The 24,578-nt window shown below is 39.9% G+C and overlaps 1 protein-coding gene across 8 annotated transcripts; it reads left to right on the top strand.

Moving 5' to 3' along the window:
* Nucleotides 1-1,652: 1,652 nt before the first annotated feature.
* Nucleotides 1,653-14,659, top strand: LOC137210854 (centrosomal protein of 78 kDa-like). Of its 8 annotated transcripts, XM_067712862.1 has the most exons (8): nucleotides 1,653-2,141; nucleotides 3,053-3,109; nucleotides 4,051-4,149; nucleotides 5,260-5,431; nucleotides 8,810-9,018; nucleotides 13,297-13,468; nucleotides 13,791-13,838; nucleotides 14,371-14,659. In XM_067712862.1, the coding sequence occupies exons 6-8, from the start codon at nucleotides 13,316-13,318 to the stop codon at nucleotides 14,620-14,622; spliced, it is 453 nt and encodes a 150-aa protein (XP_067568963.1). In that variant the 5' UTR covers nucleotides 1,653-2,141; nucleotides 3,053-3,109; nucleotides 4,051-4,149; nucleotides 5,260-5,431; nucleotides 8,810-9,018; nucleotides 13,297-13,315; the 3' UTR covers nucleotides 14,623-14,659. The 8 variants fall into 8 exon arrangements, with proteins under 8 accessions (XP_067568963.1, XP_067568961.1, XP_067568962.1 ...); XM_067712860.1 differs by lacking the exon at nucleotides 3,053-3,109; XM_067712861.1 differs by lacking the exons at nucleotides 3,053-3,109; nucleotides 4,051-4,149.
* Nucleotides 14,660-24,578: the final 9,919 nt, after the last annotated feature.

Here is a 24,578-nt window from a genome sequence, read left to right as displayed (position 1 = left end):
AGTGAGAGATCTAAACTACTGGGTGTACGATAGCTCAAAGATGTATTGTACAACACGGAATATAGCCAATAGTTTGTAATTACTGTAAATATAAAGTAACCTCTAAAAAGTATATAAAATTTTTTTAAAACAGAAATCATACTGAAAATTGGAAACAATTTAAATGTCCATCAACAGAAAAATGCACATATAAATTATTGTATTTCCCTACATGGGAATCCTACATAGTGAGGAAAGTACATGAACTAGACAGATCTTTACGTGTCAGCATGGATGAACCTAGCAAAGATAACACTAAAAAAAAAGCAAGTAAGAAGAGAAAACATAGTAGAATACTATATGAGGTTTAACAATACTTAAAAATGTAGCCTAAACAGAAAGACATCCATGACAGTGCAGGAGACCAAGTTCAGAAGAGTGGTTACCCAGGGTCAGCTGGGGAGTGGCTGTGATTGGGAAAGTGGTCACACCAGGCTCTTCAACAGGAATGGTAATGTTTCACTTCACACGCTGGCTGGAGGACAGAGGAGTGTCTGTGATGTTATAATGTGAGCACGCTGCATGTAAAAGCCATTGCTGACCACATCTAGGGGATCTGATGCGCGGGAGCTGGTAAGTGGGTGGAGGCATCCAGGTGGTGGTAGAAGAGGAACGTTGTACGCATAACGCCTAAGGTCTGACCAGAGGACGACCACTGTTCTAGAAACTGGACACAAATCCAACTTCTACAGCCAATGTTAAAAGTCAATCTGAGGCATATTTAAAATTTTAAGACTTTACGTGAGCAAAAATAGATTTAATTCAGGCACCACGAAAGCAGAAGAGGTGAGGAGCACTCCAGCCACAGGAGCTGCAGAGATGTTTCTTTTAAAAGGGCAAGAAGCAAAGCAAGGAAATGACTGACTTGCTATAGCTTTAAAGCCTAGTTGGTGGTTTGTGACTGGTTGTCCTCAGCGGTTTTCGTCACCCTGAGGCGATGACAGGCTTAGATTTTTGTTGATTTACCTAGGCAACCGCATCACTAGAGCCACTGCAGGCTAACGGCCTCCTTGCAGGGTTAATTTACTAACACAAATTGTCTGAGTCCTTCCTCTTACTCATTCACTTCACTTCCTACGCCTCAGTTTTTCTTCTGTAAAGTGGATATTCAGTAGTAAATTCTCTGTGGAGTTGTCAGTACAAAACAGAGTGATTATTACTAACCACGATCATGTCCTAAATGCACGGAACACGTCACCATTTGCCAACCACCGTGTCAAGTCAGCAGAAACTACAGAAATTAAGAGCTCTCCGCAGAAATTCACACACCCGTGCACCAGGTAAGGGAGCACAGGCAGACGTCCACTCAGACTTTCCTGTGTCCCTCACGGAGTGCACGCTCTCTCCTGGAGGGGCGAGCACAGAGACTTATCGGGAGTTTACTTTTAAAATGCGTTCATATAACCATGTCTCACTTTTGTTTGGATGAGTCAGCAAACGCTTTCTGGAAACGCCATATTCTCCACACCTCCTTCCTTTCGCGCTGCCCTAGTCACAAAGCTCCAGCCCCTACTCCTCAGGCCGCGTCACCATGGGAGACGGGGCTGCGAGCGGACGCACGGCGAACGTGCTGACGTCCTCGAGCCCCGCCCCCACGGCCCCGCCCTCGTGGCTTAAACCCCAGCCCCGCGGCGTGCAGGGCGTTGATGCCGGCGCTAGAACCAGACCAACCGGGGGCTCCAGAGCGCGGCATGGAGGGGCTGGCCTAGCTGAGGCCCGTGACCCGATGTCTTCTGGCTGCGACGCCGGTCCTGCGTACACTGCGGGGCCGCAGCCGCGGAGCGGTGGGCGCCCGAGGGGCCGGGAGGCGAGCCGGGGCCCCCAGGAGGGTGTGAGCATCGTGTCCTCAGCCAGCGTCTCCGAGGCTGCGCTCGGGCCATAATCATTCGGTGAAGCTGCGCCGGGACAGTGCGGCCGACTTCTCGCGCTCTGAGAATTGTGCGCGCTGCAGGGCTCGGTGCCTCTGCCTGCCGTGCGCGCTTCCCTGCGGAACGCCCTGCTGGAGTTAAGGCCTCCGCGGGGTAGACTGGGTGCCGCTCCTGAGCACCCTCTGCCCCTGATCTGTATCTAGAGCTTCTTCCAGCCACGGCTTGGCGAGACAGGTTTGTATTTCCCGCTTCCGGGGGCTGTCGTGTGGGCGCTGCGAAGCGGGGTTTTAGATGGTACAAGGTGGAGGGTGGGCACTAGAACCGGTGCCCAGTGCCCGGGTATGCGTGCACGAGACAGGGCATGCGGCCTAGGACTCCTGCCAGCTCGGTGACCCCGGCCGAGTGCCTTAAGGCTTCAAGGTCTCAGTGTTCTCATCTGTAGCATGGGCTTAACAAGATCCAGTCTCTGTGGCGGTTACAAGGACTCACTCTGTTAATGCTTGTAGACTCTGCAATGTAGAACACTTAGCACAGTTTGGAGCATCGTTAATTGTTGCACAGATGTTACCTGGTCTGTTGAATGACTTTGCCTGGTACAGACCAAAGCGGTTAGGAAATGGATATATCCCAGCTTCATTTCCTATCCATTAAAACAGGGCTCAGGAAAAAAAAATTTTATTTCAATAGTCGTATCATACAGTGCAAAGAGCACCGGTGTGAAGGCAGCTTAGGGTTTGAATTCCAGGGCTTATGCTCTCTGTGGCCTGGGCAGGTTTCTTTTGCACTACAATATCCACACTTGTAAAATGACATTAATAACCACTCTTTCTGTGGGTTCTTAGAATTAATTAAGCAGGTTATGTGTGTAAAGTATCCTGGCACTTGAATGAGTTGTCAGAACCAAGGGCTGCTGGAGACGATGCTTCTGCCCTAGGTAATCTTCCTTTCTACTGGGCAGCAAGTAAACACAAGCACAGTAGTCAGTGATCTGGAAGAAGTGAGTTTTGGTGCTACAGAGCATAGAATCTCTTTTTTCTTTAATTTAATTTATATTTTATATTGGAGTATAGTTGATTTACAATATTGTGTTAGTTTCAGATGTACAGCAAAGTGATTCAGTTATACATATATCCATTCCTTTTCAGATTCTTTTCCCGTACAGTTTGTTACAGGATATGGAGTAGAGTTCCCTGTGCTATGCAGTAGGTCCTTGTTGATTACCAATTTTATATATAGTCGTGTGGATATGTTAATGCCAAACTCCTAATTAATCCCTCCCCCCCATCTTTCCCCTTTGCAGAGCACAGAATCTTGGAAGGGAAAGTTCAGGGTAGGCTCCTTGGAGGAGGTGCCATCCTTTCTAAGGATATGTAGAAGCTCCTGGGGTGGCAGGAGGGAGCAGTGTGTGTCAAAGTTTGAGAAATATAAGAAAATATGGCAAAACTAATGTACAGGACTGGAACTCAGGGTTTGGGAAAGAAATGAAAGTTGATACTGGAAACCTAGTGGGCCCCACAGAAAGGGGCCTTGTTTGTCCTGTCAGAAGTTTGGATGTTTATCCTGAAGGCTGTGGGAAACACCAAAGAACAGTGAAATGGAATTCTGGTTTAGAGGCTCACTGGGACCTCCATGTGGAAGGCACTTGATTGGGTGCAGTGTGAATTGTAATCTAAGGGTCCCACTTAAGTTATAAATGGTGGGACTGGGTTTTGCAGATCTGAGAGAGAATGGGTGAGGCCTGGTGACCAGTTAAAAAAGGGAGGGCAGCAAGCGTGGGTGACAGTTTACAGCTGCATCTTTTTGTGAGATAAACAGAGCACAGTAGAAAGGGATTGGGTGTGGCGAGAGGATCTTACTTCATCTTCAGTGCTTTAGAGGGGCCTGGTAGAGAGATCTGGGCCCAAGGTACAGATCTGGGCTTTTTGGGAGGACAGGTGTTTGAAGGCATGGGAGAGACTTAGGTTATCCACAAGAAGATCCAAAGAATCATAGGTCTGAGAGTTTTTTAAGTGGGTATATTTGAGGATGTTTATAAGCTGAGAGAAAGCCAGCAAAGGAGGGGTATGAAGATCTAGGAGAGGAATTGATTGTTCATTTGTTTTCGGAAAGCTGAATGCTTGTCGTGTGCCTGGCCCTTTTCTAGGATCTGGGGTTCACACCATGTGTTATCTCTTCTGCAAGGACAGTTCAACTCATCGCCTGGTGTAGAGAAGTCAGATTATTCTTTGCATCCCACTCAGGTGTAAGAACTGTTCTGTACCTCTGAAGGGACTTTACTTAAGCAGAGTAATAAGTTAGAAATCAAAAGAAATTATAGCTGGAAGGGACCTTAAAGTCCACGGTACTTAATTTTGCCTAATATTTTACATTGAATGTAAGAAAAATTTATTGTAGAGCCCATTCTCTTCAGAGTTCCTTCACTGAACTTTCTTTATGTCTTGCATCCATGGGTCTATCTTGTAAATTTTGGCTTCCTCGTAAATTTGCTTCTTCATCCATATTACATTTTGCCCGGACTATGGCAGAAACTCCTGGGTGGTTTCTTGGCCCCTGGACTCAGTTCCTCTAAGTTCATCTGCCTACTCGGGTTAAGTGATCTTCTACCATAAAAAGATGTGCTTAAAATAATGCTGCTAATGGCTTGCCCACACAGAGTTAGTGCATACTAGCCTCCCAGCGTGTGCTCTGCACAGAGGCGTGTAGTCTGAACTGTGTTCGGCCAAGCCTCATGGGGCTCTTTGGCCCTGAGGAAGGGGAGCTTTTTGTGATCACTCCCTTTATCCAATCAGTCCTTCAGCAGTGGGGTGCCTTTTTCTAATCAGCGGAGGCACCCTACTCAGCCAGTGGTAGTCCCAGGCCTCATCACCTGTGGGATAGAAGCCATGCTCTCTGCCAGGCTTGCTTCGGCCAGCATCTCTATTTTCCTTTCTGTCTGTTCTCACACTTGGACCCCTGGGCTATAGTCATCCCCACCTGTAGTATTTACAGTGCCCAGCAGGACTCAGGCTTGAGTGTATTTTGACAGATGTTCCCTCTGCAGTTAATGCACCTAGTACTCCAACTCTGCATAGCCTCATCTTTCTAGATTGTACTTCAGGGTTATCATGAAGCCGTCACTTAGACATAAGTTTTTGCCTCCATAGGAACCTCTGTGCATAAAAGTTATGTTTATTTATCTCATGTGATTGAAATTTTGATTTTATACATCTCCCTCCTTAATGAAGGCTTTAAGGGCAGGAGTCGTTTCTAATCCTTAGCACAGAGCAGATGCTTGTTTTTTTTATTTAGATGCTTTTTAATGATGATAAAATGTATGGTTTAAATCACTCATTTTACAATAATTTTGCTTTAGGTTGTGGCAGAAATAAAGTTTACAGAAGTTGTGTTCCTGCGGTAAGAAATACAGATGTGACCTTGCAGTTGTGTAAAGCTCTTAATTGCTGTGTAAGTGCATCCGTGCGCTAAGGAATCTGGAGCTAAATGGGCTAGTTCTGAGAGAGAGAGACTTAACTATGTTAACAAAGGTAAGCCTTCATTGTGTCCTGCCAACCTTTGATAGTTGCTTTTGGGGCAAACTAAACCAATAAAAGTTTAAACTGTTCCTCCCCATTAAAGGGATTGAATAATTGCCTTCTTTGGTGCACCTGTGTCTTGTGAATTGTCCACTTGGAGATGGAGGTTTAGAAAGTGAGTTTCAGTCTTGTTTAAGTCTCTTCCCATCATACTGGTCTCGTGATTTCCTACACACCATGTCTGTCTACCTTTTCCTGTCTACCTTTTCTTGGTGGTGTTCATGCGTGGATTGTCTCCTATACCTGCTCAAACCTTGGTCCATTCTCATTTGTACCATGCAAGTTTGTCATACTGGATATTGTCAGAATTAATCTTACTTAAGTTTGTGTTAAGCCACAAACCATGTGTTTTCTATATTTTCTGTTTTTTGTGTGTGTTTATATTTTTATGGTTTCTCTTCAAGAAATATTATGGGAAGGGAAATAGCAAGATATAAAGAGCAAAAAAGTCATCATGATCTTTAAATTGTTAGAACATGTATCTGCAATAATAATTATAATGCACTGTGGTATGTGTTAAAATAGGAAATATATGTAACATCCCATAGGAGCAGCAAATTCAGTGGTGTTAGTGGGAGTGTGTCATGGAAGTAATCACAAAGCAGGTGACTGTTCCTTGGGGTCCTGAAACATTAGTGTGTGCTCTTTGTGTCCAGTAGTGGTCTGGAAGGTTCAGGAAGCCTGCCTTCCAATTTGAGGGAACAGAGTGTTTGAGATCCTCTCTCTTCTATTGCTCTAGTATACTGCATAGCAGCTAATAAAATACCGGGTTTATAGTTGACATTTAAGTCGCTGATTGATCATCAAGATTGGCATGTATCATTGGAACTGAAAATCAGAAGAGTCTTATGCTTTTTAGGTTTTTCTTCTTTTTCCTTTGTCTCAAAAGTATGTAGTACTTTACTGAGTGGTTGGCAATAAAGTTTGCAGTATTCAGTGTATTCAGTTTTAGGACCTAAATAGAATTAAAGTGTTGCTGTAAACTGGAATAAGACTTTGTTACTGACAAGTTTTAGAACGCATCAGTTCATCAATTACCTCTTTGGGAAGATTGTAGTTAATGATTTTAAAAATGTGGCTGTAAACCTCCAATTGACTCAAGAAAAGCAAATAAGTCAAGATTGACAAATGTATAGGCTCTTCATCTTATTGTGTGGGGGTTTTTTATTTTTCCTTTTAGTTATTTGTCAAGGTATAAAGAACTCTATCACTCTTAAGACAGTAAACTTCACGGGGTATAATCTGACATGGCAGGGAGCAGATCACATGGTCAAGATCTTAAAGGTGATTTTATGTTTAAACTTTCATGAAAACATGTGTGATTGAAGCACATTAACATATTGATACAGATGGCAGTTAATTTTTGTCTTTTAATACATGTGAGTGCAGCTTTTGTTTTGTTGAAAGAATATGACCAAATGGTAATGTGAATTGCTGTTGCATAAAGTATAGTGTTGAATCCCCAGTCTTTGCACTTGAGTTTAACAACTCTGTGGTTTTCTATCTTCTTCCTGAGACACTTAATCTCAGGTCCATCCTCGTCACACAGAGTGGTAAATTAGAGAACGATTAATATCACCATTTACAGAAGTTAGACTGAAATCTCAACCATCCTGAACATAGGAGCGGAAGGGGCCTCTCAGCAGTTCAAAGAGTCATTACGAAACCAGTCGGTTGAATTCTGTTCACTTTTCTCTGTAGCAGAGCCTTCCCCGTCCTTCTTTTGAGCTTATTTATTTTTGTACACAATTCTATATGGATACTGTACATAATACTAAATAGTTGTATTAACTGGGTTTAACTGGTGATGTATTTACATCAAGATCTAACTTCGTTTTGTTGATATCTTTTTAGGGGCTTTGCATTCATCAAAGCTCGTGATGTATGTAATCAGTTGCTGGTGTGTAGCTATCATATTTATGATACATAGGACTTGAATTGGGAAAGGTGGATGGGCATTCTCCTTGCTTTTTAAACGGACAGAGCCTTACAAGAAGCATTTCCCTCTCTGAAATAAATCCATGGAAAATATGTTTGGTCGCTCTCCCAATGCAACTGTGTAGTTGTGTGGATTTGGCACACAACTGGCAGCCTTGTGGTTATGTCTGTAAACAAGGAAGCCTGTTCTCCAGTCTGCAAATCAGCTGTTACCCAGTGAAACGAACTTGACTGCCATTTCTGACCCCTCACATGGAGCTCTCATACTCAAGAACGTTCATATGTTTGCAAGAAACGTTGTTTGCAGGCTATGTGTACAAATTTCCTGATCTGAAAGCCAATATAAAGCAACATTTCCCACACTTCTGCTCTCTCACCAAGGCCACAAACATTCCCTCGCTTATGGCCTCATGGCAAGCTAATACTGTCAGTATCAGATTCTCCTTCCCAGTGGTTCTGGGAGACTGCATAGTTGCTCTGTGAAAGGCACCACTGCTGAGGTTGAGAGAAGAGCATCTTGGGTGTCAGTCCTGCCCTTGCATGCACAGAGAGAGGGGTGTGCACCTTGTTCTCCTGTTCGGATTTTCCTATGCTGCAGGTTTGCTGCTTGTTGTCAAAATGATGTCCTAGTGACTTGTCTTCTGCATAGTTACATAACCCCAGCACACTTCTTTATGATCTGTAGACTTTTATGGGGTTGTGGCCAGGTCAGGTTTTAAATGTTTGGAAATGTCCAATTGAACAACATTGCAGTGGCAGTGAAGCTTGATAGAATTGTATTACTGTTACCCTAGTTTTGGCTTCAGGGTGATGAGAAGATGAAATTTTTGATGGGTCAGTTTTAGTTATGTATGTGTATGTGATTTACTTTTTAAAATTCTAACATCTATTATACACAGCTTAGATATGTTGACTTTCTGATTATTCTTCTGATTCTTTATCAGTCCCTTTACTGGTGTATTTTCCTCCAAAAAACTACATTTTCTTCCAGACTGTTTTTGTCTGATAGTGAAAAATAAATTTTTCATTTGCAGTCTAAAGTTGATCTGAGAAAAAATGGTTACCTTGGATCTTCACTTGGCTTTTGTGAAAGAAAATAAAATAATATGGACAATTCCCATTACTAATCCTAACCATGTACAACAGAGGTCTGTGCAGTAACATAGTGAAAATAAGTTCCTGTAATTTTACTTAGTCATTGCTTGTTTTAGACTAAGGAGCAGTGAGAGACATTTATAAATAATGATGCCTCAGATCACTTTTGTTAAATGTCCTCTAATATTTGGATATTTGGTATATGGCTTGTGTTGTCTTTTATACAATCTTGTTTTCTTTCTTTGCACTTTAGTTTAACAACTCTGTGGTTTCCTATCTTCTTCTTGTGACACTCAGGTCTATCAGAATTTCCTGTGACTGTGACAGTAGAGAGTCCTTCCTCCTCAGAAAATGAAGAGGTCAATGAGTCCTCAGAAAGTGTTCAGGAAGAGCCAGAGAAAATCAGTTTGAAACAAGAAGCATTGCCGGGACAAAGTTATCACTTGAAAGCTATAGAGAAGATTATTTTTCAAACGGAAGCCTGATTGCAATACGGCAAAGCTTGTGTGAGGGTTCTGTTTTCTCTTCCCATCTGCATTGTATCCCCTTGAATGGTTCCTTAAGCTTAGACCAGGGTGAATGGTGGACATTTGAACTCTAGGAAATAAAAATCAAAACATGTCATTAGTAATATATTTTCCTTTCCTTAGAACCGTAGTATATTAGATTTAGGGAGAACCTTAGTGATCATAAGATAAAGAAATAGAGTTCTGAATGAATGTAGTCAGCTGATTCAGTGCTCTTGTTTTACAGGTGAGAAAATTGACAGTTCTAGTTGAACTCTTTTTACAAGAGGAAAATATGGCCTCATTTTAAATAAAAGTAAAGTTGAAAAAAGTTTTCATGTTGATATTCTCCTTTCCTAAAATAAAAAAATATCAAGAAGCTACATTCTTTTACCAAATAAACCTGACCTCTAATGTCATTCCATACTTTTGTTTGTAATGGACAGAAAAGAAAAATTGATTTTCATAAGAAATTTTTGCACCTAAAAAATAATATATTTATTTTATTTCAACTTTAATGAAGAGCTGAACATTTCTAGTAAATAAAGGAACACCATTTGTGGGGGACCTTGTCTTTGTGCTACAAAGTGCATGTTTAATTTTTAAAAATTATTTAATATGATTTTCTTTTCGTATGAAACATGAAACTTGACCGGTTTCAGAACTAATTATCCCATTATTGTAGGACTATGGCAATTAACTCTTTGATTTTCAAAAGTTAGATTTTTATTTTTTTAAGTAAAATTAATGATAATATAGAGAAATTTTAAGAAAAAACTTAGAAAATTATGAAATGTTAGAGTAGGAGAAATCTATAGTTCATGTAGAGTTACCCTCTTTCATTTTATAAATGAGCACCTACAATTTTTAGCACATAAGTGGGTTATTAGTAAATGGCAGAGTACGACAAGACCCTAGAGCATCTAACCGCCTTCCTTGTCATTTTAGATGTGCTGTATTCATTTCCTTCACGAGTAGACCAGGAGATTGTATTTCTAGTAGTAATGATAGACACTGGGGAAGACCAAGAAGTTTACACACTGGGACCACAGAATAGCAGATTCAGAATGCACTGAGAACCCTTTCAGCTCTTCTCTGTTTTGACAAGGCACTACAAGGATGGTATCAATGTGTTTAAGTATATAAGCCCACAACAATCAAGAGATTTCAACATAGTTTTGAAAGACGGAAGACAAGTGGAAGAGTGTGAAACTGAAGCAGTAGAACAGAGGAAAAGCATCCCTAGAGTATGCACAGGGACCACCTGCAACTGAGGAGGATTCTGACTCCACCTGCAGAAGTATTCCCATGCTCAGATGTGCATGTAGAAGAGAGGGTGGAGTTAGTTAAAAGTATGACTGAAATAGGGGAAATCATTGAAGGGTTGTGTGTGGAGGAGTGGACTCCCAGCCCCGCCCTCACACTCCTGAAATGAGATGCTTTCATTTTGAAAACAGTGAAACTGGCGAGAACTAGGGCAGCTAGTGTTGAGTTTTTATAACCTAGAAAATTGTGTTTGGGGGGGATCCTATTACAGTTACTCCCCGCTTCTTCCTGCATAAGAAACCAATCAATTGTTGACTTCAGGGAGCTTTCTGCACTCATTCCTTAATAGAAAATAACTGTCATTTGCCTGATAGTTGAGTAAAGCTTACAACATGAGAGAGGGGGAAAAAGTGTGAAAACATATCCTGGTAGGACCGGGGACAATTTAGGGAACAAAATAATTTAAGAAAAAACCCTAATTAGTATCCTGAGAGAGGTTTAAAAAGAGCTAGCAACTATAAAATAAGACTAGGGTGTTAATTAAAAAGAGAATGGTCAGGGCTTCCCTGGTGGCGCAGTGGTTGAGAGTCCGCCTGCCGATGCAGGGGACACGGGTTCGTGCCCCCATCCGGGAAGATCCCACGTGCCGCGGAGTGGCTGGGCCCGTTAGCCATGGCCGCTGGGCCTGCGCGTCCGGAGCCTGTGCTCTGCAACGGGAGAGGCCACAACAGTGAGAGGCCCACGTACAGCAAAAAAAAAAAAAGAGAATGGTCAGAAAGCAAGAGAGGTCTCTTGGAAATGAAAATATGGTTGCTGAAATAACTTCAGTAGGAATTTTAAAAATTTCTCATTATATAAAAAAGAAAGACAATGGAAAATGTGATAGCAATATGTTAGAGAGACTGCATCTGGGAGATACAACATGTTACTATTAGAAACTCCAGACCCAGAAAAAAAATGGAGGGAAGCTGTCAAAGGGCAACAAAATCCCCCACAGCTGAAAGTAGACATCAGGCCTCAGATTGAAAATAGTTACTCAAGTTTTGAGCAAGATGAACAAGAATAGACTCATACCTAGGCACCCTTCATTACGAAACTTTAAAATGCTGAAAAAATAAATTAACATAGAATAAAATACTGACAGGATACATCCATTCCAGAGAGAAAAGTACTGGTCACCTAAAAAAGAAAGTTAAAATCTGACTTTATCATACTTGTCATCAGCACCATGGATCCTGGAAGGCATTAGAAAGATACCTCCAAAGTTTTTCAGGCACATAATTTTCACCCTAGTGGTTTGTATCCAGCCAAACTATCAGTCATAAGTGGAGGCTGAAGAAGATATTTTGTACACAAAGAAATTTGAAAAATTGACCTCCTGTGCTACACCTTAAGCTATTTATAGAAATAATCCAGCAAAATGAGGCAATAAACCAAGAAGGAAGGTAATAGGGGATTCAGTGCAGAGAGCAGCTAGTCTAGATTGGAGAGGCTTCTATTGATTGTGTGATTGAGAGCTTAGAAACACCTTGAGGCATATTGTACTTACTAGGTATTAGGCACTGTTGGAAGGGAGGAGGGAGAGGAAGAGGAGAAGGAACTTGAACTCCAGAGGAGAAAAGGCTGTACTGACATAAACCTGAAGCAAACTAAGCTATGGTTGATTTTTAACCTACCATTGGTGAGCAGGAGAATAATCCACTTAAACTTGACACTATAGAAGTTCCCCTTTTCAGCGACACATATGGGTAATGACCACCTATCTAATTTGTTGTCCAAACCAGAACTTGTCCAAACTCCTTACACTTCAATAGTGTAAGGAGGCGCTCTAATGCTGTAACATCAGGACAACAGGTATAAACTGGAACAGCCCAAGGCGGCTTGGGGTATGTGGTCACCCTGCACCCTCCACACCCTGCACCCTGGCACAGTATGGATCGAGGTGTAGTCTATACACAGAGGCACAGTACATCTGCAGTGGGCAATATTAATTTCATTGTAATAATGGCAATACTGTCTTGATTTGCAGCTTTTATTGTCAACTTGCATGTAATAACAAATAACTAACCTAAACTATACTTAGTATGTATTAGTATTAACTTGGTATGTACTGAAATGTATTGTGTACTAGTATGTATTTAGTATATATTAGGCTCTAAGTGTTTTTGCATATATTAGCTCATTTAATCCTCTCAATAGCCTTATGAGGTTGGTGCTAATATCATTCCCACTTTTGAGAAAAGGAAGCTAAGACAGGGAAGGAACTTGCCCAGGCTGTACCTAATTTAGGGTTGGATCGAGGCTTTGAGTTTAGGCTCTCCACCTGTTCTCTTAAACCTTACTCCCTACTGACTCTCAAGTAACGGTAGACTTAACTGCACACAGAACAGAATATAAATTTCAACTTTGACAACGTAAAAGCTAGGTTTGGAAGGTAGACAGGAGGTAGAAAAAAGGGAAGATGGTATGAATGTCCTCATTTTACAAAGCGTGACGTTGAGAGAGTTTATAGTTGATCAACAATGTAGGTTTTTAAGTATATCACTACAAGTCAAAGAGATCATCAGCAGTGGAATAACTAATGATGACATAACTTTACTGAGCAGTGTGGACATAGGAAAGAGTGTAAAGGAACTAAACCCTTACTTAGTAAAATAGAAAGTGAACAGATAATGCCTCAAATTTAGTGAGAAAATAGTCATGTAAGAGTATTACTTGTAAATGGAGAAGAATTCAAAATAACAATAGTTGGACCTCCCTGGTGTCGCAGTGGTTAATAATCTGCCTGCCAAGGCAGGGGACACGGTTTCGAGCCCTGTTCCGGGATGTGTCCTAGAGGATGAATCTGGGAAGGGCTGAGAATTTAGGGGAGAGAGAGGCTTGTAGTCTGGAGTAGGATGTTGGCTTTTAAGATTTTAGAAGTATTTCATGATTGTAGGTCTGGGGAAATCTAAACTGCTCTTATGTGATTATAATAACCTTTGTCTTTTCTCCTTTCCTCCTCTGGTCCAGGCTTGGGCAGCTGGCCACAATGGCTGGTATAGATCAGTCAGATTTTCATTTACTAGGTCATCCCCAGATGAATTCTACTGTTAGTAGTCCACGTAAAGAAGAAAAGAAGGCACTTGAAGAAGAAAAATCAGAATCAAAACAGGGTGCCCCAGGACAAATGCAAAACATCCAAGTAAGTGGACAGAACAGCACTTAATGATTCTAAGAGTGATTAGCAAAAAGGAAATGACCAAGTCAGGGAGAAAACAATAATGATCAGTCTCTAATAGTTCATATGCTCAGGAGCTAGAAGACTCTGGAATCCTTTCCAAATCTGAGATTAGTAAATGTGTGCCCATTTCATGACACTGTATTGTTGTAAATAAGGAGACTGGAAGTTCTTTAGAAAATTTATGAGTTAAAACGAACTATCCTTAATGAAGAAAGAAAACATTAGAGAAAATATTCCAGATTTTAAATTGTATAAATGTCTATTCTATTCATATTTTATCTAGGTTTCTATTTGTATGCAGTCAGCTTACAATGAAGGAACACTAATGAAGGTACACATACTGATATAATTTTTAAAATAAGTAATCCAGACATAGCTAATAGGTAACATATTATAGTGAATCACCTGGTTATGGGAATGGGAGGGGAAAACCTGTCAGCTTTTCCTCTAGCCTTACTTGGAGCCCCCATCAACCAATCTCAGACTGGTCTTGGGAACTGACAGCTTGAGAACACAGTCTGGTCACAAACTATATACTGTTTGCATGTGCCTGGAGGATAGAAAAGAAATTAATTATCTTACAGAATAGGGTTTTATTTTTAGTGAGGGAAAGGAAATGGGTAATAACTACCCCAGTCACCAAAGTCTGAAAATGTAGTGGACATAGCCTTGGATATAGCTAGGTTAAACTGAGAATCACTTGGCAAGATATAATTAGAAAAAAACTGGCTCTGAAATCTTCTGAATATTGACTGTGTTAATAATAAGATTACAGAGTAACATTGAAGTTTTGAACTCTACTTTTTAATGGTTGGCTTTGTTCATCACTGAATTTTTGTCTTGTCTTTTGTTTTTCCCTCCAGTTTCAGAAAATTACAGGTGATGCTAGGATTCCTTTGCCTCTTGACTCCTTCCGTGTCCCAGTGTCTACTCAGGAGGCCTTAGAAACTTCCAAAGACAACCTGGGGGTCCCAGTCACAGAGCAGCAACAGGAGTCTTTGAAGATTTCATTGTTAGAACATGTTCTCCTTCAGCAGACGTCATTTCTGGAACTGGAAGTCAAAGAAAAGAAGAGGAATTATCTAGAAATAGCAGGTCTTCTTCAGAGAAAATGAGCAAAGCAGGTGAATATACCAAAAAATACTCTGCTAAGAAACAACCTGGGAAGGACCTGCATTCCTGCTCTGATTCACCTGTAAAGCAGAAAAGCAAAGGAATTGGGCAAAATAATTCTTTGGTTAATAAACCAATTAAAAGTGAGTCTTCGAAAAAACACATTTCTGTTAAGAAAGAGAGTAGAATAGTGACTGTTTCATCAAAGACAACTAAAAGTAAACTCAATCTACTAGAACATTCTGAAAGTGACTCTTGGATCTGATTGTGTATTTCAAGAAAGCATCCATACTCTATCATGCCTAACATAGGTCTAAATCTTTTAAAATTATGTTTTTGCCTTCAAGTTTTAATAAATTACTTATGTTTTTATTATAGCATATGGTGTTTTCAGTTACTTGACTGGAAGCCATTAGAGAAAGATTTATCTATACTTTTTTATTATAATGAAAGTTTTGGTGTACTTTTCCTCGTGACACTTTGCACCATTCATTCAGCTAGTATTTACTGAGGGCTTCATATGTACAGTACTTTTCTGGGTGCTATTGCTTTCAGCAGTGAACAAAATAAAGCCTTTACTCTCCTGGAACTAGCACTTTGTGGTGGGAGAAAACATAAACAACAAAGCAGGGTAAGGGTAAAAAGAGATGGGAATAATAAATGGAATAGTTTTACCATTTGGTTAAATGTCAAACTATTATAAATCACATGGCCAGAAGACATTGATGTATTTCAATTCACAATAACCAAAGAGCCTCAAACATTTACCAAGGCCCTTAACCGTGTTTATGGATTACAGCAACGCTCTGAGGTAGGGAACTGTTACCATTCCCATTTATAGATGAGGAGTATGAGGAGACATTATGTGAGTTGCCCAGAATTACACAGCTATAAGTAAGTGGGAAGCTGCGATTTGACCCGAACCCATGCTCTTTTTTTTTTAAAATGTATGGACTTTATTATGTTTCATCTGTTTCTGATTTATGTGAATTTTTTCTTTAAAGATTTTTTCTGATGTCGACCATTTTTAAAGTGTTTATTGCATTTGTTACAGTATTGCTTCTGTTTTATATTTTGGTTTTTTGGCCACAAGGCATGTGGGATATTAGCTCCCTGACCAGGGATCGAACCCTCACCCCCTCCATTGGAAGGTAAAGTCTTAACCACTGGGCCACGAGGGAAGTTCCCCTTATGTGACTATTTTTCTGGCAATTTTTTTAAATTTTATTTTTTATTGATGTACAGTTGAATTACAGTGTTGTGTTAATTACTGCTGTACAGGAAAGTGACTCAGTTACACGTTTATTTACATCCTTTTTCATATTCTTTTCTGTTACGGTTTATCACAGGATATAGAATATAGTTCCCTGTGCTCTACAGTAAGACCTTTTTGTTTTTTTAAAAATAAGTCCACTTTATAAAAAATAAATGTATTAATTAATTAATTAATTTATTTATGGCTGCGTTGGGCCTTCGTTGCTGCACACGAGCTTTCTCTAGTTGAGGTGCACAGGCTTCTCATTGTGGTGCTTCTCTTGTTGCAGAGCACGGGCTCTAGGTGCCTGGACTTCAGTAGTTGTGGCATCGGGCTTAGTTGCTCTTTGGCATGTGGGATCTTCCTAGACCAGAGCTTGAACCTGTGTCCCCTGCATTGGCACGCATATTCTTAACCACTGCGCCACCAGGGAAGTCCCATGTAGGACCTTTTTGTTTATCCATCCTGTATATACACCACTTTGCATCTGCTAATCCCAAACTCCCAATCCAACCCTCTCCCACCCCCTCCCCCTTGGCAACCACCAGTCTATTCTCTATGTCCTTGGTTATGTTTCTGTTCACAGATAGGCAGAACCCAGGCTCTTAATTACTTTGTTATCCTGTATCCTTGTTAAGAGAAGAAGGGTTTAAGGAAGGCACCGAGAGAGAAGGCAGTGAGCACTGGAAGTGCATAACAGTGGGGCTGTCAGAAAGCACACCTGTCTCCTTCCCCCATCGTGAGCCGAATTTTTAAACGGCAGAGTATGTAACAGTATGTGATGACACATCTCTGGATTAAATTATGTCTCCCTGGTAAAACATGTACAGATAAGTCTTTAGTTCAATCAGAGTGAAAGGTGAGATCAGAGAAAAGCTGGAGTGTCAGATTTCTTTTAGAAGGTCCTGCCTGATTGTTACTAAGAGGGCTGCCACAGTACTAGTTAGTTCATTAGTCATGGATTGAGTGTTTGGGGAGTAAAACAATGAGCAAGATGTAGCGTTGGCCCTTTAGCAGTGGGGTGAGAGGGGAAGACGCACAGCAGATGTCTCATCCTGCACGTGACATGCTGTGACGGGCATATTCAGGGCGTTGGTCAGTGTTTGTGGAAGAAGAGGGGGAGCTGTGAGGCAAAGAAAAATCATCGAAAGAGGCAGACCCTAAGCTAAGTCTTAAAGGACTCGTGGAAAACTGGTGAGTCAGCCGGTGAAGGGCAAGGACACTCAAGGCAGAGAGGACAGCAGAAGTCCAGAGCCATGAGTGTGCGAGGGGTGTGTTACGGAGCCACAGTCACAGGCTCTGGAGGATCAGTGCAGTGTCCCCAGGCAGTGGCAAGTGCCCCTAACGGAGGCAGCGAGGAGGAGGAGAGCGGGTCTTAATTAACCACCCATGTGCGTGGAGCTGGTTTCCTCAGAAAACAGCTAAGAATGGAAAGGACAAGTTCAGGTGGCATTTTAGGCCACTGACGTCAGTATGGATGAGGAATTTGAAGAAGCCTGGAGACAATTATGCCCCACTCTTCTGAGGAGCAGTGTTTTTTATTTTCAAGTGGGACTTTCACGCTGCCACCTCCTCTCCTGTCCCTACTGAAAGGTTTATAGGCCGGCAGAAGGGAGAACCTGGCTTAAGTAAAGTTAATCAGGTTTCTTTACTGTACAGCTCCTCGGGGCTGCTGTAGGCTAGTGTTCATTCTGGATTGTCACAGCAGGAGTATGGTACACAGCCATCCTCAAAGCTATTTGACTCTAGAGTCCTTTTTTAACAAAAGTGTCTAACAACTGGTTCCACCAAACAGCAATTTGGTAACCTCTAGACCAGGTAATAGCAAGAAGAAAGGGGTCTGAAATAAGGTACAGATGAAGGGAGGAAATAAGTTCTAATTGTATTTAGGAAATTACAAGCAAAACTTGATCTTGGGAAATAAGGAAGAAGTAGGAGGTGGAGGCTGAACCCCCATCTGTGTGACTAAGGTTGGGTAGTGGTATCATTGAGTTTGGAAATAGGGGATAAAGAACTGAATTGGGGAAAAGACTTTAGTTCTGGACATGTAGAATTTTAAAGCACCTGTAGAATTCAGGAGACAAACTGGTAGATAACTGGACATGCACGTGAAGACATGGAAAGATAAAAATTTGAATGTCATCAGCACATATCAGCAGTCATTAAAATCATGAAAATGGATGAGATTTCAGAGAATTGTGAGTACTGACAACGTTTAAGTAATAAGCAGAGAAAGAATTCTGGGAAGGAGAGAGGTGATAGAGTTTCAAGAAGGAGGAAGTAGATGACAGTGTCATCCTTCAGAGAATGTGAGTGTCCATTGGATTTGGGCAGTTAGGTCCCCAGTGACCTTAGAGCAGTTCAGTGAAGTGGTGGACAAAAAGCCAGATGGCAATAAATTGAGGGTGTAGGGCTGCCAGTGGGGGCCAGGCGGGGCTAGTGAAGACAGTGGGAATAGGCTACTCTCAAGGAGTTTGGATGAAAAGAGAAAATAATTAGCAAAAAAGAATTTTTTAGAATGAGAAGGACTTATATTTTATATGTTGAAATGAAGGAACCGATAAAGGAGATCCTGAAGATGTAGATAATAATTTAGAGAATTGGGGAAACATGGACATATGAATAAGAAAAAAACCTTGCACAGTATATAAATATCACTTGTATCCTTTGAGTTGGATGGATACTGGTAAGTTTGGGAGGAAATAAAGGTAAGAAGAGATAGAAGTTAAATGAGTTTATACTGATAGCCTCAGTTTTCTTTGACATAGATTTTTCAGAGACACATATATACACTTACATAATTACAGTTTTAAAATTCTTTCATAGTTACATGTTTTATTAATCATGTCTGAGAAAAGTCATTGATTTTCATTTTGTACAGCATTATCTTGTAAGGACAAGATACAGTGACAACTTCCAAGCTTTTTGCATATCAAAGCTGAAACGGAAAGTATCTCCATAATGGAATTTTCACTTATTTGTAATAAGTTTATCCTTAGGAGGATACTTTCATAGTGTTTGATCACGGATGAGTTTGGGCATTGCTATCACTCAATAATGTTAAGCATCTGTCAGGTTCTCTCCTCTACTATATATTAATTTTTTCTCTGTGAATATTTATTGACGGCCTGTGGGAATAAGATACACCTAGGTCCTCTTTCCTTGGTATATTCACAAAAGCCTCTGAAACTAAATTTCCAAGTCAGGCCATACTAAGGCCTGGCATAATAAGTTTTCATCGTTAACAGTTTTTTTGTGTTTGTGGGGTTTTTTTTTGTTTTTATTGTTTTGAGGCAAGGATAAGACACTGTCTTAACACAGTAGTTGTCCATTCCTTAATAAGTCAAAGAAGACATTGATGAAGCATGGTATTTTGAATATCCTTTCCACAGAATAGGTAATGGGCCATCCTGAAACTCTGGTGAGATGCTTATCATTTTCGGATTTTGGAGTGGCTGAGAAAACCCTATTACATCTTGAATTATCACTAGAAACATGAATTCAGCCAAATAAAAACAGTGCCTCTGCCTACTGAGGTTGTCAATTTCCATCTCAACAAAAGTGAACATTTCTCCTTTAAAGTCAAGAAAATCCCCTCTGTCCAGGATGCAATAATGGGGTGTACAAAAGAGGAAAACTGAAGCTATTCCCTCTTTACACCTGAACAGTGAATTCATTCTGATATCAAATATTTGTTATGATTCTGTTATGACCAGGTGCTTTATTGTTTAGAGATCAAGTTACTGTTCATTCTTGGTAAGTAAGAAAAATCCATGTTTTAGGACTCTGAATAGTAACTTTATATATTTTATATATATATTAAAAATAAATATATATATTATATGCAATATATATTCCACCTATTCAACAAAATTGTAATTTTCATCATCTCTTACGATTGATGAACTGTATTCACTCTTTGGAAAGAGCTTATAGGGAATTAAAGTCTCCATATACTTTTTATATAAGACCATGGAAACCAAATTCTCAACTGGGAGCAAACTTAGGTTTTGCTATGAAGGTTTATGCTTGCCTGGCCTTAGAGTGGTAGGCCAGGAACTCAAGGTGGAGTTTTTTTCCTCTAAGTTACTTTCATTGATGCCACCGTGAAAAAATGTGGAGGGAGTATTTTTTGAAAGAGCTTTATCTCAGTAACCCTTTAAAAATGCTTCAGGGTATGGGGAACTTAACTGTCAAAACGTTCAAGCAACTCTTGTTGATTTAAGTGTAATTGATCAGGAGCAACACAGGAAGGAGCTGGGTACAAAAGACAAAAGACCCGAGGCTATTTCATGTATTGTTTTTGGCTTATTGTACAAAACAGAGAAAGTCTCATACACTCACGCAGCCAAGGTCCCCTACTGTTCTCTCCTTTCAGTAAAAATAAAAGAGCTAGTTTCTCAATAGTAGCATTCTATCCTTAAGTGGGTACACAGTGATATTCTAATGGTCTGTGGAGCAGAGAATAATTCTGTCGCAGCTCTGACCTCCAGTCACCGGGTTCTCTGTAACTTAGTCTTTCATGGCCAAGGACTATAATCATTATTTCGATTTATATTGAGCATCTCAAAATTGAAAGCATTCCATGGACAACAAAATAGGAAGTGATTTCATGAAGTGTTTTAGTATGGATAAAATAATAAACTATAAAAATACAAATCATCAGTAAAGCTTTTTCTTTCTGGAGAACTATATTCAGAAATTAATGTAAGCAACTAAGGTGCGCGTGTGTGTTTTCACCCATGATGTGTGTGTGTGTGTGTGTGTGTGTGTGCATTCCACTGCTACAGGAGACATGAAAAATAATATCAGATTTGCTACTATATGAAGTACTGCTTTCTCCCAAGAACTGTGTGCTCGCATGGTTCGTTCAGGAAGGTGAGTGCCCTACCACCATATCACAGTCATATCTCATTACCTTCGGCAGGAATAATTTACACTTTAACCTTACATGCTGGTGTATTAAATTAGTATTACTCATCAGAACTTGCTTATTAATAAAACAAGCTGAATTAGCCACTGGAGAATCATATTTGGAAATTCAATGACAATTTTACATTTTTAATAAAGGCTCAGAAATATTATTGCAGAGCAGGTAGTACAGAAAACTGTGGTCAAATTTGACATTCATTAATAATTGTAGTGTGGAACGTGACAGGTGAAAATTGATTTCTTTCCTCTAATATTTGGAAGAGTTCTAAAAGGTAAATAAAATGAGATAACAAGACATATCAAGTCTCACTGATTTCATTGATCACCTCCTCCCTACATATCACTCCTTCGCCTACCATGTTTTGAATAATTCAATGCCCATAGTCTTTCCAGTTCAGTGCATTATAAAACACACTCAAGCTGGGTTTCAATCATATTAGACTGAAAGCTGAACTTTATATGAAGGATTATTTAAAACCAAATGCGTCTTGAGCCCAACAGCCTTTGGAACCAAACAATCCTGGGAGTTCAGTAAGGAAATGTCAACACTGTGGAGAACATTTAGATTCAGAAAATTCAGTAGTCCTATTTGATGTATGTTAACCGTATCAATATTAACAACCTTCTGCTTGATTTCAGCACTGATTTGAGAGCTGAGTTACTACTGGTCTTGTATTTTAACTAGTTGTGAAAGCACTGAGAGAGTTGTTATTGGGTTGAACTTGACCTGCCTCTGGGAATGCTCTTTGTTCTATCCATCTTGAAAAGCTTTATGCAAGTGCATTTCTCTGCCTTCCTTCTTCTCATCTGCACCCCTTGGGAAAACGACAGATGCTCAAATATAGATGTGAACACTGCAGATGCTCTGTTTGGCAATGGTGTCTTTCAGCTTCCCAATAAAAAATTATATTGCTGACAACCCATTTGACTGAAAAGTGACTCACTTTACTGACAGATATCTGGCTTGAGATGCCGAAAGAAATAGGTCATTTCAAATTTCCTTTTTAATTTTAAGTCATAGCTTTGTGTTGCAACACTACTTGTTCAAAAGTTAGATCATGAAGGTACCTTCCTATGTCCTCCAAATAATCAAAATGTTCTTCAATGGGCTATATAAAAAGCAAGCAGAAAATTCCTAATTATCAATATTTCTCTTGAGTCATATAGTTCTTGTAATTTCAAGGAAGAGAAACTCAAATGTAAAGTGTTACAATAGCCAAGCATACCAGCACTGTTACCTAACCATTCAGCAATTTTCTCTGCCAAGTCACTCTGAACCTTAGACTACTGAGAATGTGTTTTTAATTAATTTTTAAGGTTCTCCTCTTTTGAGATAAAAAATGGTCACAATTTTATAAGTAAAATTAAAGAAAAAACACAAAATAGAACATCTGAGATATTTCCATTAGGCATTATATATATATATATATATATATATATATATATACACACACACACACATAATTTTAATATATATACATATACAAATGCACTAGGATAAATCTCCATCTTCTGTGTCAGTCGGACATAGTTCCATTTTCTTAGGAATAGGGAACTCCTTTCACAATGGTAGTGAGGAATTTGGCTTGACCATCCTTTTTTTTTTTTTTTTAACATCTTTATTGGGGTATAATTGCTTTACAATGGTGTGTTAGTTTCTGCTTTATAACAAAGTGAATCAGTTATACATATACATATGTTCCCATATCTCTTCCCTCTTGCGTCTCCCTCCCTCCCACCCTCTCTATCCCACCCCTCCAGGCGGTCACAAAGCACCGAGCCGATATCCCTGTGCCATGCGGCTGCTTCCCATTAGCTATCTACCTTACGTTTGTTAGTGTGTATATGTCCATGACTCTCTCTCGCCCTGTCACAGCTCACCCTTCCCCCTCCCCATATCCTCAAGTCCGTTCTCCAGTAGGTCTGTGTCTTTATTCCTGTCTTACCCCTAGGTTCTTCATGACATTTTTTTTTTCTCTTAAATTCCATATATATGTGTTAGCATACGGTATTTGTCTTTTTCTTTCTGACTTACTTCACTCTGTATGACAGACTCTAGGTCTATCCACCTCATTACAAATAGCTCAGTTTCGTTTCTTTTCGTGGCTGCATAATATTCCATTGTATATATGTGCCACATCTTCTTTATCCATTCATCCGATGATGGGCACTTAGATTGTTTCCATCTCTGGGCTATTGTAAATAGAGCTGCAATGAACATTTTGGTACATGACTCTTTTTGAATTTTGTTTTTTTCAGTGTATATGCCCAGTAGTGGGATTGCTGGGTCATCTGGTAGGTCTATTTGTAGTTTTTTAAGGAACCTCCATAGTGGCTGAACCAATTCACATTCCCACCAGCAGTGCAAGAGTGTTCCCTTTTCTCCACACCCTCTCCAGCATTTATTGTTTCTAGATTTTTTGATGATGGCCATTCTGACTGGTGTGAGATGATATCTCATTGTAGTTTTGATTTGCATTTCTCTAATGATTAATGATGTTGAGCATTCTTTCATGTTTTTCTTGGCAATCTGTATATCTTCTTTGGAGAAATGTCTATTTAGTTCTTCTGCCCATTTTTGGATTGGGTTGTTTGTTTTTTTGTTATTGAGCTGCATGAGCTGCTTGTAAATTTTGGAGATTAATCCTTTGTCAGTTGCTTCATTTGCAAATATTTTCTCCCATTCTGAGCGTTGTCTTTTGGTCTTGTTTATGGTTTCCTTTGCTGTGCAAAAGCTTTTAAGTTTCATTAGGTCCCATTTGTTTATTTTTGTTTTTATTTCCATTTCTCTAGGAGGTGGGTCAGAAAGGATCTTGCTGTGATTTATGTCATAGAGTATTCTGCCTATGTTTTCCTCTAAGAGTTTGATAGTTTCTGGCTTTACATTTAGGTCTTTAATCCATTTTGAGCTTATTTTTGTGTATGGTGTTAGGGAGTGATCTACTCTCATACTTCTACATGTATCTGTCCAGTTTTCCCAGCACCACTTATTGAAGAGGCTGTCCTTTCTCCACTGTACATTCCTGCCTCCTTTATCAAAGATAAGGTGTCCATATGTGCGTGGGTTTATCTCTGGGCTTTCTATCCTGTTCCATTGATCTATCTTTCTGTTTTTGTGCCAGTACCATACTGTCTTGATTACTGTAGCTTTGTAGTATTGTCTGAAGTCAGGGAGCCTGATTCCTCCAGCTCCTTTCTTCGTTCTCAAGATTGCTTTGGTTATTCGGTGTCTTTTGTGTTTCCATACAAATTGTGAAATTTTTTGCTCTAGTTCTGTGAAAAATGCCAGTGGTAGTTTGATAGGGATTGCATTGAATCTGCAGATTGCCTTGGGTAGTAGAGTCATTTTCACAATGTTGACTCTTGCAATCCAAGAACATGGTATATCTCTCCATCTATTTGTATCGTCTTTAATTTCTTTGATCAGTGTTTTATAATTTTCTGCATACAGGTCTTTTGTCTCCTTAGGTAGGTTTATTCCTAGATATTTTATTCTTTTTGTTGCAATGGTAAATGGGAGTGTTTTCTTGATTTCATTTTCAGATTTTTCATCATTAGTATATAGGAATGCCAGAGATTTCTGTGCATTAATTTTGTATCCTGCTACTTTACCTAATTCATTGATTAGCTCTAGTAGTTTTCTGGTAGCATCTTTAGGATTCTCTATGTATAGGATCATGTCATCTGCAAACAGTGACAGCTTTACTTCTTCTTTTCTGATTTGGATTCTTTTATTTCCTATTCTTCTCTGATTGCTGCGGCTAAAACGTC

This window comes from Pseudorca crassidens, chromosome 18 (genome assembly GCF_039906515.1).
Source record: "Pseudorca crassidens isolate mPseCra1 chromosome 18, mPseCra1.hap1, whole genome shotgun sequence".
In the NCBI taxonomy this organism is placed as follows: domain Eukaryota; kingdom Metazoa; phylum Chordata; class Mammalia; order Artiodactyla; family Delphinidae; genus Pseudorca; species Pseudorca crassidens.
Note: the sequence above shows the minus strand (reverse complement) of the source record. Positions and strands in the feature narration are given on the sequence as shown.

Excerpts from the sequence above, each read along its gene's own strand:
- LOC137210854 (XM_067712866.1), top strand. The coding sequence starts at position 13,316 with ATGGCTGGTATAGATCAGTCAGATTTTCATTTACTAGGTCATCCCCAG. Across the intron at positions 13,469-13,790 it reads GACAAATGCAAAACATCCAA|GTTTCTATTTGTATGCAGTC; the intron begins GTAAGTGGACAG and ends TATTTTATCTAG. Across the intron at positions 13,839-14,370 it reads ATGAAGGAACACTAATGAAG|TTTCAGAAAATTACAGGTGA; the intron begins GTACACATACTG and ends TTTTCCCTCCAG.